We start from the raw sequence: 16,117 nt of genomic DNA, 5'->3' as shown, positions 1-16,117 counted from the left end.
AAGCAGAGTTCCACCCAAAAGGAGAAGTTCTGCTTTAAGGCCTTGTCCTCGACTCCCCATTAAGGATTTGCACCTTTGGGGAGACCAGGGGGAAGGGAGGTAGGTGAGCATGTGTGTGCGACTTTTACAGGTACCCGCTCCCACTTCCGCTGCGATCACCTAGGTGATCAGAAGCGGAAGTTCTCCCCCCCCATTCTACTGGGACACGAGACAGGTCCCAGCGGACTGCGGGACTATTCACAATGCACGGCATTGCTCGCGCATGCGCAGTGGGCACCCGTCTGTGAAGCCACAAGCTGTCACAGCCGGGTGCTCACACTTAAGATGCCAGGGACACAGGATGGGCGGTGAACTTGGCTATGGCGAGGACAGCGCTGGATCCTAGGACAGGTGAGTGGCTGTTTTTTTTAAAAATCAGAAGCTACAGTTTTTGTAGCTGCTGACTTATTTTTTTCTCTCTTGTCCATGGCTTAGACACAGCAGCAGGAGCCATTGGCTGTGAGAAGGGAACTGGAGCAGGGCCGAGCCGCACTGTGTGTGTCTATGGACACACAGAGGCGGTTCAGGAGTAAGCTCACACGAGTGCAAGTGGCTTGCTATGGGGTCAATCAGAAGGGGGGGAGGAGCCAGGACCGCTGTTGGGGGACCCCGGAAAAGGAGGATCAGGACTGCTCTTTGCAAAACCATTGCACAGAGCAGGTAAAAAATGGAATCTTTACAATCGCTTTAAGTTCCATAGCTGGCACAATCCTTAAATTCAGGAATGACCATGTAGTCATATTGATTGCTAAACAAGCCTAAAGTATCTAAACCCAAGCACAAAATGTAATATACTGCAGCTCATCCGCCCTTTAGGTCTAGAGGCAACATTTGGTTTTTTTAGGCTTTTTCCTTTATTTTCATCTGGTAAACTTGCTGTTAATGCACATCCTCTCCTAGGGTGACAACACTTACTGTACTGCATCTATAGAGAAGCCATACTGTCATCCTCTCCTCAATTATTTATATAGCAATGACAGCAGTTTACATACTGTACATTCCTATCAGCCTCTGCTCTCAAGGAGCTTACAATCTAAGGTCCCTAACTCACATGTATACATACACATATTAGAGCCAATTCAAAGTTGCCAATTAACCTGCTAGTATATCTGGAGTGTGTCAGGAAATCAGAGCACCCAGAAGAAAACTGCGTACGCACAGGGAGAACATGAAAACTCTATGCAGATAATGTCCTGGCTGGGATTCAGATCAAGGCAGAAGTTCTAACCACCAAGCCATTTTGCTACCCACTACAAATGCATTTTCCTTTGAGCATCTCCATTGAAAGGATGGGGGGATTAGAAGTATACCAAAGATAGCTTGAAAGAAAGATAAGGTTCTTTGTCATTTCAGTTCAGTCCACAGGAAGATTCATAGATCCAGAAATTCTAGCAGGATTAATAGGTATTTTTATGTATTTGCAGAAAATTTTCTTAGCTTGCAAAATAATTTCAATCTAGTTTTAGGAATGTACTGTAATATGATGAGGTAATGCTGTCTAATATAATGATGTCATATTTGTGCAAGGCACCGTATTATTCTAGTCAAGGTACCCTAAGAAGTCTGCACTTACCTTGTGCTCCTGTGACTTGATGAGCTTCTTCTGGCTTTGTATTGTAGAGTTCAGTGTCTGCACCGTTGACTCGAACTGTTCATCTCTGGCCCTCTGATCATTAGACAAGGATGCTCTCAGTCTGCTGTTTTCATTTAGAAGCTGCAGAGCACAAGACAACAATATCATTGCTATACGTACAGAAATATCTTGACTATGAATATTGAATAATGTATGCATTACCAAAGTGTATCTTTTCATTCAAAATTAGGCTTTTATTATTATATTTTGGGGTTCCCAAATAACAATACTGAGTCAATAAAGTTGATTGTGGGCTCTGTGTCTGTTTGTAACATACTGTATTTCAAACAAATACAGGAAATATAAGGAAAGAAATGGGTCTTAGTAAAGCAGGGTATACATTAGTAGCATTTCAAATGAAAATTCATACAAAAATTTACAGTCAAATGTTGAAAGTAGTTCAAGATTTTGTTTGCTTTTAACAGTCAATTTTGAAATGACTTTACCAAACGAAAACCATATACACTGTAAGAAATTTGTACAGTCAAGAAACATTTTGCATCCTGCTCTTACTAAATTTTTTGTCACTGTGGTTGAAAATGAATGCGGATTGGTAATGATTGGAAAAGGGAACAAACGTTCTTTCAATATTCTTACAATGAAAAATGTCAAATGAAATTCTACTAGTGTATACCCAGCTTAAAATGTTCAAGAACTATAAGAAGGTTGGGATCTCAAGACATGATTATGTATTTAATTTGAAAGAGCTTCTTGTTGTCAATACTTATGCAAAGACTATCAGCTTCAATCCCCCTTAACATATCAAGCTTGTCAGAAGAAAGTTTCTGTCTCATGATCTCCCCTGACATTCAGGTAGGTATATACTTTAGTCCAATTCGTTGTTTCCTAGCATATTATATATCTGTAGGCCTAGCATTAAAATGATGCTTATTTTTTAAAGCTCAGGTTTAGGTATGATTTTTATAGCATAGTTACATTGGTCCAACTTGGGCTAAAGTAGGTATGAATATCACATATCTGTGCAATCCTTGGGTAAGCTTCAATTTACTGTAGCAGTTGCTGATGTTACGGTGATAGCAGCAGTCTTCTGGTTCCAGTGCTGAATGACTATCTAACTGCATGGTAACTACAGGGGGTCACCCGCTTGCCACTGCCACCATTTAGAGAAAGCCTTGTATTTTTTAATGACTATTAAGTATTCTCTGATTGGATGAGGTAGAGGGACAGAGCAGTGACCTGATCTGAATACCAGGACCATCTGATCACAGAGCATGTTTTACACAACTTGCAAATGTATTATCTAGTGTATGTTGGACTATTCCCCATTACTGCTTAGGAGACAGTAGAGTGTAGTTGTAGAATGTCTATGCGATAACAGCAGAAATCCTGAACCATAAGATATACCCATGGCTCATCATTGCTAGATCCACCATCTATTAGATACATCAAGTGTATAACCAGGGCACACTGTGGAAGCAGCATCTGTAATGAATATGAGTCGTCATAAATCTAAAATAAAAGGTTAAGCCTGTAGCTACAAAGGAGCATTAAAAATCATGTTCTTTTTCATTCACTTTAAAATCAATTAAATGAGAACTCAAATGGAACTCTATGTGTTTATGGTAGGGCAGGAAATGCATCTTGCAAAAGCTGATTTGATGTTCCCATTAACAAATACAAAGTATGAATGATTGCTTCAGGGTATCAGTGTACTACCATACTTTAACATAGATCCTCAAAGTGTCATTATACTGAGACCCCAAATTATGAGATGACATGGTCACAGGGCTGACCTGTGAACCCACAATCTTTTTTATCACCCCATCTAAGCTAATAACTCACAAATCAGACATCCCTAGTAAAAACCATGATAAATAAACAGGTTCATCTATATTACTGTATATACTAAAACAAAACATATCATGTAATAATTGTTATTATTATTACTATTATTTACCTCTGATTTTTCTGACTTGTGTTCTTTCTTTATTTCCTTTAACTTATTTTTCCATTCCATGCTCTAAAACAACAAAAAGTTATGATATTTGAGAAGCAGTTCCCACCATTTATGAATGCACCAAGCAAGGCACTATAGCCCACTGTGAAATAGAGGAGTCATAGGTTTGTATATGCTTGTCTCCCCTTTTCACCATAAGCTAATTACATGTGGTTTAGTTTTAATTTAATTTGTAGTTCTGTAGCACTTTTCTCCCTGGACAGCCAACTTGGGGGAATTCAGTTGCACCAATTAACCTTCCAGCATGTCATTAAGTGTGGGAGGAAACCCACATATATACAGGGAAAATATGCAAACTCAATGCAGTGTCCTGGATGGCATTTGAACCAAGGCAAAGCAGAAGTGCTAACAACTAAGCCATTGAGGGGGAGTTTAGGAGGATTTCACCATTCTGGTTACGCCATTGTTAAACCTGCAAGTAGCACTGTGGGTAAAACCTAAAATTGCAGCATCATTTTCTAGTGACAGAAGCTACCTACTGTATGTCATTTAGTCAAAACCATAAAAGTGTTAAAAAATATATATTTATTTGAATACCGACCACCCCCTCCCCCTCCCCCTCAAAAAACTACACTCCCTCGGCCTCAGAGATTCCGCTCTCTCCTGGCTCTCATCCTACCTATCACAGCGCTCCTTCAGCGTTACCTATAATGCTACCACCTCCTCCTCACTCCCCCTCTCTGTTGGGGTCCCTCAAGGCTCCGTCCTTGGACCCCTTCTCTTCTCCATCTACACCTCCTCCCTTGGCCAACACATGCACTCTCACGGCTTCAACTACCACCTCTATGCCGAAGACACACAAATCTATCTCTCAACCCCCCACCTCACCCTCTCAGTCTCCGCCCGAATCACAAACCTACTGAACGACATATCAGACTGGATGTCGCTCCACTTCCTAAAACTGAACCTCTCCAAAACCGAGCTCCTAGTCTTCCCCCCAGCCCGGACCCCACCCCCCATTGACTTCTCCATCACATCCAACAATGTCACTATCGGACCCGCCCCACAGGGCCGAGTGCTTGGTGTCATTTTGGACTCCAACCTATCCTTCCAGCCCCAAGACCAATCATTAACAAACTCATGCAGACTCCACCTCCGCAACATCGCCAAAATCCGAATGTTCCTAACACCAGAAACCACTAAACAGCTCATCCACTCCCTCATCATATCACGACTCGATTACTGCAACTCCCTCCTCACTGGCCTGCCTCGCCACTGGCTATCCCCGCTTCAGTCGATCCTGAATACGGCTGCCAGACTCATTCACCTTTCCAACCGCTCCATCTCCGCCACCCCCCTCTGCCAATCCCTCCACTGGCTTCCGATTCCGGATCAAATTCAAAATCCTAACACTGACGTACAAAGCTGTCCACCATACTGCCCCAAATTACATCACCGACCTAATATCTAAGTACCGCCCAGCACGCACACTCCGCTCCTCACAAGACCTCCTTCTCTCTAGTTCCCTGGTCTCCTCCTCCAATACCCGCCTCCAGGATTTCTCCAGGGTGTCACCCATCCTCTGGAACTCCCTGCCCCAACCCATCAGACTATCACCTACTCTCCTCTCCTTTAGGCACACCCTGAAAACCCACCTCTTCAGGGAAGCCTACCCCACCCCCTGCTAATTTGCCGACCTCCTCCAATCCTCCTATCACTCCATCCCCCACAGCTATCTCCTCCTGTACCACTATCCCCTCCCTCCGAGATTGTAAGCTCGAAAGAGCAGGGCCCTCGAACCCCTCGTGTATCGCATTGTATTGTTACTGTACTGTCGCATGTTCTGTCCCCCATTGTAATGTACAGCGCTGAGTGAACTGTTGGCGCTTTATAAATACTGTATAATAATAAAATAATAATAAAGGAAATGGCAATAATTCACAGTACTGTTGAGCTAAAGGGAAAAATGCCTTTTCTGCCTAAATGTTTAATATTATTTTAATTGCTAAAAATTTCTGTGATAAATAAATTATACAAGCAGAAGCCCGGATCCCATGACTTGTTTGCCTGGGAAACTGTTTCTGCATTAAACAAATTGATTACCATGATTTACCCCTTCCTCAGATATTTACCAGTCTCTCTCTTTCCTCCCTCATGTTCAGTATCTCCTTCTGTAGTTTCAGACGCTCCTGTCGCTCTTCTTCATCCAAGAGCTCACCAAGATTGGTGGATGTGATTTTTTTAGACTCCATCTCTTGAAATTTCTAATAAATAATGAAATGTACAACAATGCTGTATTAGACTAGTTTTAAAACAACATGATTTATGACACCTATCTATCATATTCCTGATTGGTTCATAACTGAATTGCACAACTGTTTTCTGCCAGAGCTCAGAAGATCTGCTGTAAAGACTCAAACATTGTGTCTGTTAGGATAAGAGCTATGTATGGAAAACATTAAATATAAAAGATTAGGAGTTCAAGGAAATATCTTTTCATTAGCTCATTCTGAAGAAATTAGCTCACAAAAAAACTTCTTCTAAATCGGTCATTCCAAATGGTATGGGGACTCACTTTTGTCCAAGTATAGTTTCCACAGACAGTCCTATCCACTCCTCTTGGAAACCCCTTACCATGCTTTTGGTTGTCACCATTTTATTTTCTAAAACACATCATCTTAAAGGAAGCGGACCACAGTAAAGGAAAAGCCAACACAGAAAATCATCAATAAACTACTTCTTTATTGGCTCACAATATAGAAACCAGTGCAGATAATGCGCTTATGCATTTCAGTAGCTAAGCCTTAAGCCCCGTACACATGGGCTAAATATTGGAAGGTATTGGATGGTTCAATACAAACCAGCCGACATTTGGCCCGTGTGTATGGCAGCTTGTCCGTCAGAAGATGGACATCCGTCTGGCTTCTGTTAAAGGGGCGTGACCGAAAAAGGTCTGTCAATTGGCCTCCAATCAGTGCTCTCAGCGAATGGCTGCGAGTGCTGACTGGTGTTTTCTCGGGTGAGGGGGAGCAGCCCCCCTATCAGAACACAGCAGCACTGCGGAGGAGATAGCTGTACTAATACCTCTTCTGTTAGTACAGTGATCTGTCAGTTTTTTTTCATTCAGCCTGCTGGGATGAACATAAAAATAACTGATAGCATGTACGGGGCATTACAGGGATCGCACCACATTCCTGTTCAAATCACAGGCGATTTTTTGCAGTGCAATCTGAGCCATTTATTTTGTATGGCTGTAATGCATGGTCGCTGCCCTTGAATAAGGTGTGCAAGAGTTGTTGATGCTGAGAATCATTTTCTACACTACCATCACTTTTACCTGGACACTAGTTTCAGTCAATACTGCTTGTTAATAAAGTGGAGATCTGTAGAAGACTGGCAAGAAAACCCAGAAGGGAAAAAATATAGGCATTTACAAAAAGTGCTAACCCTCTGTAAACTGGCCACATTCATTGGTTATCATCCTAAGTCTATAGATAACTTTACTCTCCATGATGCAGTGACAGCTATGTAGAAATGTGTCAAGGAAATCCAAAAATGCACATGCACACAGAATAATCCACAAAACTGTGCAAAGTGTCAGGGCCATGTGAGTATCTATACGTGCCCGTGCACATGCACACATGTCTGAGCAATAGTGTGCGTGTGTGCATGCACATTTGAATAGACTTTGGCATCCAGTGGCCCATTTAAAGCACTACAAGACTCAGGACCATTGCTGAGAGGTTGTCAGCTCCTTCTGCCTGTGACATGATCCTGTCTTTACGTCTGTGTTTTGACCCATCCTGTTTGACTCCGCTTGTTCCTGAAACTCTGTTGATGACTCTGTCTTGTGACTCGAAGGTGCTGTTTCAGTGCCTTCCCTGCTTGCCTGATTCGGACCTTGGCCTGGTGCTGACTCCACTTCTGGTTTCTAATTCTCTACCTTTGCTGTCCGGTTGTTGCCAACTTCTGACTGCCTGACCACAGATCTGAGACCCTGCACCTGACAGCTACCAGCTTTCCTGCAGCACAGTCTTCAGCTCTGCATCTCCTACAAGGTCTCCTGGCTCAGATTTCCAACAGGAATCTATGCCACTCTGTGCCCTGTTACACCCATTTATCAACTTGGGGGGGAAAAGGGACAATAGGTGTGAGGGAAGCCCTCTCATCAACTCATCCTCAACCAGGTATGTGACAAAATGCTTCCCATTTGGCCTGAGAAGCAGTAGATAAAAATTTTAATCCTTTAGTATTCATATACTGCTTTTGGTGTCCCTTTAAAACAGTTCCAGGAATCTAACAGAGGATCATAGGTTTTAACTGAACTGGCTCACTCAGTTTCAGATCTGGAAGTACTATATACAAAAGTCTGTTGGTAGAAAGCATTCTCTATGGCAGCAAACCCACTTTCTACTTACAGCTGTATTTTTAAGAGTAATATCTTCTATTTGAGAGAAGAGCTGTTGTCGGAGTTTATCCATCTCATCTTGCAGCTTACTTCGCTCTTCGTCCTTCCATCTCTCATAGTCTCTCTTGGTGTTTTCCTCCTTCTGGCGAATTTCCTCCAGCTCCTGAAAGGAGAACATTAGGGCCTTATTTATTTTTTGAGTTTAGCTACATTTTAGCCAAGATCAAATAGAAAGCTGAACTGCAGCACAAAGATATGGTCAAAAACAGCCCATAACTGTTTGCCAAAGTATGTGCATAGTCCTAACCCAGCTCTGACACCAGCCATGGGGAAAGAGGGTGTATTTTATAGTTACTGCTGTCAAACATACACATAGAACATCGTTGGTGTCTATGGCAAGACCTCTTCCAACACCTAGACAAGCCTTTCTCAACTAGGATTCCTCCAGACTTTGGTAAGGGTTCCTTGAGAGGAGAGCAATGTCTGTCTCTTAGATATGTAACCACTGACACCAATGAACTTTTAGGAAGCTGTAAGGTGGCCATTCTTTCCCTTGACTACCAAGGGAAGGAGCATCCTTTCCACTAGCCACCACACTAATGTAAGGTAGGCGGTAGATATAGTGAATAGTGGCAGGGGTTCCCTGAGACCAGAAAATTATTTTAAGGGTTACTGCAGGTTAAAAAGTTTGAGAAAGGCTGACCTAGACTATTTATGCAAAGGCAATTGTAGATCCAGACTTAGACTTCAAACTAGCTAACACTCTCAGTCTGCTGGTAGGCATTATCCTAAATTATTCCCAGTATAAATATTCTTTAAATTTTGCATTACCTGCATCCTTCGCTGAAGTTCCATCTCCCTTTCTGCATTTAGTTGAGACTGAGTCTTCTGTAATTTGTATTTAAGATCTTCAATGCCATCTTCCATCTGTTCCACCTGCTTCTTTTTCTGCCTCTCTGCAACAAACAAAAGCAAGAAAGATTCAAAACTATCTCATAAGATGTACACAAACACTACAATCCTCAATACAAGATATTAGCAAGGTACAAAGATAACACGACTTTCACAGACAGCAAACCTAAAGTGGAAGTGGAATGGTAGGAATTTTAAGGCAGAAGAGACATGTTACTATGGTAGTTACTTACCTGTCTGTCCACCCTTGTATAGTGAGCCACGCACAAGCAACTCACTGTACAAATTCGGCAGAGACTGAACTCCCATGCATGACCAGGAGTGACTTCATTCCTGCCCGGCCAATGACAGCGGCCGATGATCAAGACATGGAAGCTGGCCTCCCGAAGATGTCAAAGGCTGGGCAGGGAGCTCAGGGATGCCACATTGCTGGGATCGAAGTGAGTATAGTTCCACTTTAGTAGTAGAAAATATGTAGGACAGCTGATGTTATACTAGTTACAGTAAAATAGATGGAACAGAATAAATCAAGATTTGAAATCCAACACAGGCAATTGGCACTGAAAATTGTTCCCTTGTTTCATTTTAATAAAAATACTTACTTAAAGCAATATTAAACTCAAAACCAAAATATTGCAGCTTACCAATGATTGGTGGCAGTATTAGTTTACTTTTTTTTATGCTTTTTTCCCTCTGCTTGCATCTGGTGATCTGGCCAGTAACATACTTCTTGCCTTAAGGTGCCTACACTCTGAATGAAAGAGCAACAGAAACACCTTTGGACAGCAGCATTCTCGGTCTGCGGGTGGGGAGTGCTGGATGCAGATTTAGATACACTAACAAATTGAAGCCAAACCCCAGGTCACACTTTTTAAGCAATTACAGCATTATTTATTTTTTCGTTTGGGATAAAGGCTTTACAAAAATGAATAAAATCTGATCATTATAAGCACCCCTATCAGTTGTAAATGGTTTGTCTCAACCCGCTAACTGCTACATCTGCAGGAAAGCTTGTTTTATTGAAAAACAGCAGACTTACTGGCAGTATCACTAGGTGAAAATTAAAGAAAGAAAGCCTAAAAAAAAATAATAAAAATAAATATTCACAATATTTTATTTAAAGCTAATACACTAGAGGGCATACTTTGATTTCTTACTTGAAGTTATATCCAATAAATATAACTCTTTAATCAGACTACCCTCTAACTCCCAAAAATCAAGGCCCGTAAATGCAAAACAGATTCCAAATATATGTAAACAAATTACTTCCACACAAAACAGAAGAAAATATCACCTAAATCTCAGGAAAAGTGATGTGTCAGTGTCTAATGACATCCCTGCATGTGTCCCTCCCTCTGTACAGGTTCCCTTATGAACAGCCTTTTCCCTATTAGAGTGAAAGGTAGATACAGTATTGTAACTGACCACTAGGTGGCATCTGTGCCATACACAAACACTGGATATACTATAGCCATGCCAAGGCATTGTATTCTATGAAGCTCAGTGGTGACCAATAGACAAAAAACAGAAGCAGAAAAGTGATGGATGCTGAAGTTACCAATCTCAGTGACTTCTGGGTGTCTACGCTGGAGATGTCCCTGCAGGTAGGAGTAGTTCATGAAGGCCTTGTCACATAATTGACACTGTGAACAGAAAGAACATGACTTTTTTTTTACAATATGAATATTGTGATGTTTATAGAAAGGCAGACAAATGTATTTGCTAGTTCATGTGTTGTCTTCTGTCAGAAGTCACTGCAGCCTTGCCTACAACAAGCAGAATATGGCAGGAAAGTTGCTCGGAAATACATATGACAAGAAGCCACAGGCCTGCTTAGAAGATGTGAGAATTAGGATTTCGGTCCAGAGACTATAGTCATGAGAGAGGTTTGATAAATGTGGCTGTACTGAACGTAGAATTCCTGGCTTTATCTGACTAGTGTTAAAGGTGAACTAAAGTCCAATACTTACCTGTCCAACAGTCCTGCGCCGTCACCTCTTCATTGGCCATCAGGGGATGGTGCCACCCCTGCACATGTACAGGAGGCCATCATTCCGGCACTCGAAGACCAGTTCAGCAATGTAAGCTGAGCTGTGCATGTGCAGGAAGCCATCCTCCTGGCAATCAGGGACTGTAAGCTAAGTTGCGCTGCTCAGTTTACAGTGTAAGAGGAGACGGCGAGCAGGCGGGTAAGGACATTTTATTGCAGAAGAGACAGTGCATGTCAACAAAATCCTGCCTGCTCACTGTTTTTTACAGTGGGAATTCAATCAAACATGGCCAGTAGCCGCTGCAGGGGGGAGGAGGGAGCACCAACAATGGTATTCTATAAGAGCCTATGGGTGACGTCACTGTTCTCAGGCATATCCAGCCCTTGTCGGCACTCTCCTCTGCAGTTGCCACTGACTAACATAGGACAGATCACATGACAGGACTGGAGTGGCCTGAAAATAGGTAAGTGTATAGATCTTTCTTAACCTCTTCATGCTGGCCGCACACAAATGTGCGGCCTCCTGGCGTCTCGGCCTAGACACCGAGCGGCCGCACATTTTTGTGCAATTAAGAAAAACATATGTGCTGAGAGCGCGCGCTCCCAGCACACATGCCCGGTACTCAAGGAAAAGTCCCAATTTCCTCTTTAGATCGGGACCTTTCTCGATCATGTGACCGCTGTGACGGTGAATCACGGCGGTCACATGACCCTAAAACCCCGCCCAGCCTCCCGGCTTCTGAAACCCTTAAAGGGCCGGGAGGTGCCAGCGCCAAGGGGTTAAACAGGTTAGTCAGAATAGGTGTCAGGAGAGGGGAGGGAGCCTTTTTAAGATCAGTTAGGTAAAGCCAGGAATTCTACTTTAATGGCATCGTATAGAGCTCAGAATATATTGAGCAGACTTAATATCTTCACCACAAATACAATTGTTCCTGGAAAGCATTAAATGTAATAGTTGACTTATCTTACTAGACTTGATATGTTCCAAATCACAGGACTGGTTGACTGGTTAAGGGTAACTCCACTTTTGTGGGAAAAATATAATATAGTGTATATATTTGTGGCACAAGTCATATTGTAATTAAATGTTATTAAAAATCATGTCTTTTCCTGCTTGTGTGATTGGCTTACTGATTTTCCCAGAAGTCTGCACTAAGATACAAGTCAGATTTTCGGTATCCCCTGCAATGAAAGTGTCATTTTTGGTTAGATACTAACATACAAAGGGATGCAGACCCTGCAAATGTCCTCATTAGAGCCCTGCAGGTGCAGCAGCTGATTGATAATTATAAAATCACTCCCATACAGATTCTCTCTGCATATAGACACAGACAAACAAACGTATGACAAAAGGTAAGAATCTGCAACAAAGTTTGTTATAATCCCTGCAATGTACATAGATCATCCAGAAGGGATTGTTTTTTTCTCAACAAAAGTGGAGTTATACTTTAATGTACTAAAAATGTAGGATTGTGGTATAAAGTTGGTCAAGTTTATTGATGAACAGATTGGTAAACCAAGCCAATCCGCCCAGAGCAGAATCATTAATGACTCTGCCAGAACTGATCCACTGTGCTAGCTGGTAAAGGGGTCCACATGTGCACTGATACTCCTTCTTGGAGCTTGGGTTCTCTATCTATAACCCTCCTACTTGCATGTCTCTGAATGTTATAACTTCACATAAAGGCTAATAAATCTCCTTACTTTCTGCAGTGGCTGTTTATACACTTGAGAGTCAAACAGCATACAGGTGTGTTATTGAACAGAGTTCCCCAGCGTGGATAAAATCCAGTAAATATGAAAATACAGTCTCCATAGTTAGCTGAACAATTTGCATAATACAGGAGAGGCACTCTATAGACAACATATGTTCTTTAATTCCTTTCCTCTTCTGCATTCAGCTACTTGCCAGGCTAACTTCCAAGACCATGATTTCATGATGACTACTAGACTTTATCCATGCTGGGAACCTGCAACTATAACCCATGACCAGGAACCAGCTCACTCTGTTGAGTACACACTTGCATGCTGCAGCCACTGCAAAAGATGAGGAGATCCATATATTTGTATGTGATACAAAAATTAAAAATATGATACAGTGTCCCCTGTTTAGACTGCTTTTGCCAACATCCCAATGTATAAAGACCAAGAAAAAAATAGCAGTATTCCCCTAGGACTTTATATGACAAAAACTACAGTAAATATACAGAAGTATAAAATGGTAATGTTTATCACAAATAATTGTTACAATAAAACTCATGTTTTTTGTTACCCCGACCTAAGTAGATGTATCAGGTCATTTATTATAATTATCAGTAGTTTATGTACGGGAGCTATACAGTATACTATTCTTTTGTGTTAAATACCAAGCAGGATATATATACATTTTTTGATTTATGGCAATGATTATACTTGATAGATCCCCTCAATGGCTGCTGTTATGCGGTCCTTGCTGATGGATGGTGCATCGATGCGTCCTTGCCTTCCCTCCCCATGACGTGTTACTCGGAGAGTATTTCCATTCAATCTCTCACAAATATCTGTCATCCACTATGTGATATGATGCAATCTGTAAGTGTTTGAGCAATGAGCTTTCTTCTATGTATTCTTAAAGTGATATCATGTACTATGTTGTTCATATTTTCCTGATAACCTGTTATGTTTTGGACCTGACATGCTTATTCCCTGAACAAGGAAACATGAGTTCCGAAACGCATTGGTTTTGTCTGGACAACATCACTATATGAGTTCTTTTGAGCTGTTAGCTTTTTTGCCAGTTGATGCATCACAGACTGTCAGGTTATTTGCACTTTGTGTATGTGTTGTATGTAAACCATGAACTATTGTATTGGAATTTACTCTATTGAACCCACTGGTTCGTTTTTATTGTATCAATTTTTTGTAATGAACATTACCATTTTCTACATTTGTATATTCACTGTAGTTTTTGCCATGTAAGGGAATACTGCTATTTTTTCTTGGCCTATATTTGTATGTGAAGTCCATAACACCGAAAGACTTAGGGGTTGATTTACTAAAGACTATTAACCTGTGCCCTTTGCAAAGTGCAGTTGCACCCTGCAAGTGCAGTTGCTTCAGAACATCATCCAATCATGTGCAAGCAAAAATGCTGTTTTCCCTATTTTCCTTTAATGTGATTGGGTATTCTTGACAAAGGGAAGCTTTAACTCATTTACTAAGCTTTGGAGCAACTGCACTTTGGAAAGTTCACAGTCTATTTGCCTTTAGTAAATCAATAAAGTTAGACTCTAAAATAGCATAATAGATAGGGAATGCATGCTTCAGGATGGGGTTTCGGTGCCCATGTGGGCCTCTTTACCAGCTCACACAGTGGATTAGTTCTCCTGGCAGAGTACTGTAAAAGTGCACACAGGAGAATGCTAACACCTAGTGCAATACCAAACATTTACTGACGCATTTCAGAGGACGCAATCCCTTCTGGTGTTATACAATGCCTATACATATTTTACCTTTGTGGGTATTCATTTTACTGTATTTTTTAATACAATAAACCTTCAGTGATGCACTAGGTGTTTGGGTCCCCCTGTGTGCTCTTTTATAGTTGTCTGCTAGATTTGATGATCTGAGAAGGGCTACACCGATGAACCATACCTGAAGGATGTTATTCCACTGCCATTGATGGTCCACTGTACAATGAGACTTTAAGGCAGAACTCTATATGCTGGAAACTTTTGTGTGTTTTGTGCCTCCTGGCAGAGTAGTCTTAAAATATCCTTAGAAGAGCTTTCCCATCTTGTGTATTTAGGTATCTTCCTGCTCTTACTTCAGACCAGGTAAGCTGCTACAGAGAGTTCTCACATCAATACTATATGAAGATACCCCAGATTAGTGGACACGTGCTCCCTTACTAGTTGTGACGTTCTAATAAGACTTTACACTACCCATAACTCTTGGACCTCTAGTCTGTGTGAATCCTGCTTTTTGGGATACAACAGATTGTGGGAAAGGGATTTCCTGCACCTCGTGATGTGATAGATCGTAAATAGAAGAAAAAATAGTCTGTAATAAAGAAAAACCCAACAGTGAAATTAAGTGTCTCCTGATTAGGTTAACCGCATGGCAGGTGACAGGGGTCCCAACCCACAATCTCCTGCAGAGAACCTGAGCCAGTTCAGAGTAAATAGATATTAATCTCAGTCTTTCAACTGTCATATGACTGGTAGGATGACCATACCTTATGATAACTGTTAGCTCCAGCCTGGAGTAACATCTGCTGAGTGCCTATTAACTTCTTCCTCCTCTTATTCTCTTCCTTCACATTCTTCAACTCATTATTCAGCTTGGCCAGCTCATCCTTAGTCATCTGATGTTCATTTGTTGCCTCCTGAACCCGCTCTTCTAGATGTGTTAGAGTACTGCTCAGGTATTCTTGGCACTGCAGCAAATATTCAATGGTCAACTGTGCCAATTTCAGGACTTTCAGCAAAACGGGGTCTACTGGATTCTGACAATATGGGCATCTTTCATTATCCAGATTGCAGAAGGTAATGGAATTGATGTTCTCCTGTAATGTTGATATATCCAACTCTCGTGCTACCTTCTCCACATCAATAGCACTGATACGCCTCCAGTCGATGCCATCTCTACGTGACTGGAACCTAAAAGTTTGAATAAGACTGCCTTTAGCTGACAGTGGCACAAAGGGTAAGGATGGGTACTGAGCTGGGGACATTATATATCCTGGCATCTTCAGGGAACGTGGGCTGGAAGGAAGACTTGTCAAAGGATAATATATATTATTGAGGAATGGCTGCAAGTAAAAAAACATAACTGTAAATGACACATACTGGCAAATCAAACATTTAATACAACTGTCAGAATCAATGGTTCTTGTTCAACAATCTGCAATTGCACTTAAAAAGGATCTAAGTCCTAAGTAGATGCCATTTAGTTTACTAAAGCACTGTGCATCATAAACCACCATCTTTTTTTAATCACAGGACTGCTTGTCTCTTTCAGCCACTTCCTGTCTACATGCACTCGCTCTGATGTCAGCTGCTTGCGACCAGCTTGCTGACAACAGTGAATCATGGCTACCCAATATGTGTCGACATAGCCTCTTGTAGTCCCCATATGAGGAGCATGTAACAGGATCACAATGAAGGAAGCAAAATGGAAAGCATTTACAGTATCACCCTCTAACAGGAAGTGTCTGAACAGGGAGCTTCATAGCAG

At 41.6% G+C, this 16,117-nt stretch overlaps 1 protein-coding gene across 1 annotated transcript in view; it reads right to left on the bottom strand.

Moving 5' to 3' along the window:
- The window catches only part of DZIP1L (DAZ interacting zinc finger protein 1 like), a 35,754-nt gene extending 20,066 nt beyond the window's left edge, over positions 1–15,688 (bottom strand). The window contains exons 1-7 of the mRNA XM_089671254.1: positions 15,117–15,688; positions 10,469–10,553; positions 8,830–8,954; positions 8,009–8,161; positions 5,723–5,854; positions 3,591–3,653; positions 1,613–1,753 (exon numbers count right to left, since the gene is read on the bottom strand). Of these exons, the coding sequence (XP_089527380.1) occupies positions 1,613–1,753; positions 3,591–3,653; positions 5,723–5,854; positions 8,009–8,161; positions 8,830–8,954; positions 10,469–10,553; positions 15,117–15,629 (1,212 nt within the window). The 5' untranslated portion in view covers positions 15,630–15,688. The remainder of the gene's footprint in view (positions 1–1,612; positions 1,754–3,590; positions 3,654–5,722; positions 5,855–8,008; positions 8,162–8,829; positions 8,955–10,468; positions 10,554–15,116) is intronic.
- Between the last annotated feature and the right edge of the window lie 429 nt (positions 15,689–16,117).

This window comes from Staurois parvus, unplaced genomic scaffold (genome assembly GCF_062004578.1).
Source record: "Staurois parvus isolate SC_StPar_1 unplaced genomic scaffold, SC_StPar_1.0 ptg000102l, whole genome shotgun sequence".
Taxonomy (NCBI): Eukaryota; Metazoa; Chordata; class Amphibia; order Anura; family Ranidae; genus Staurois; species Staurois parvus.
The sequence above is the reverse complement of the archived record's forward strand: the minus strand, read 5'-3'. Positions and strand labels throughout refer to the sequence as shown.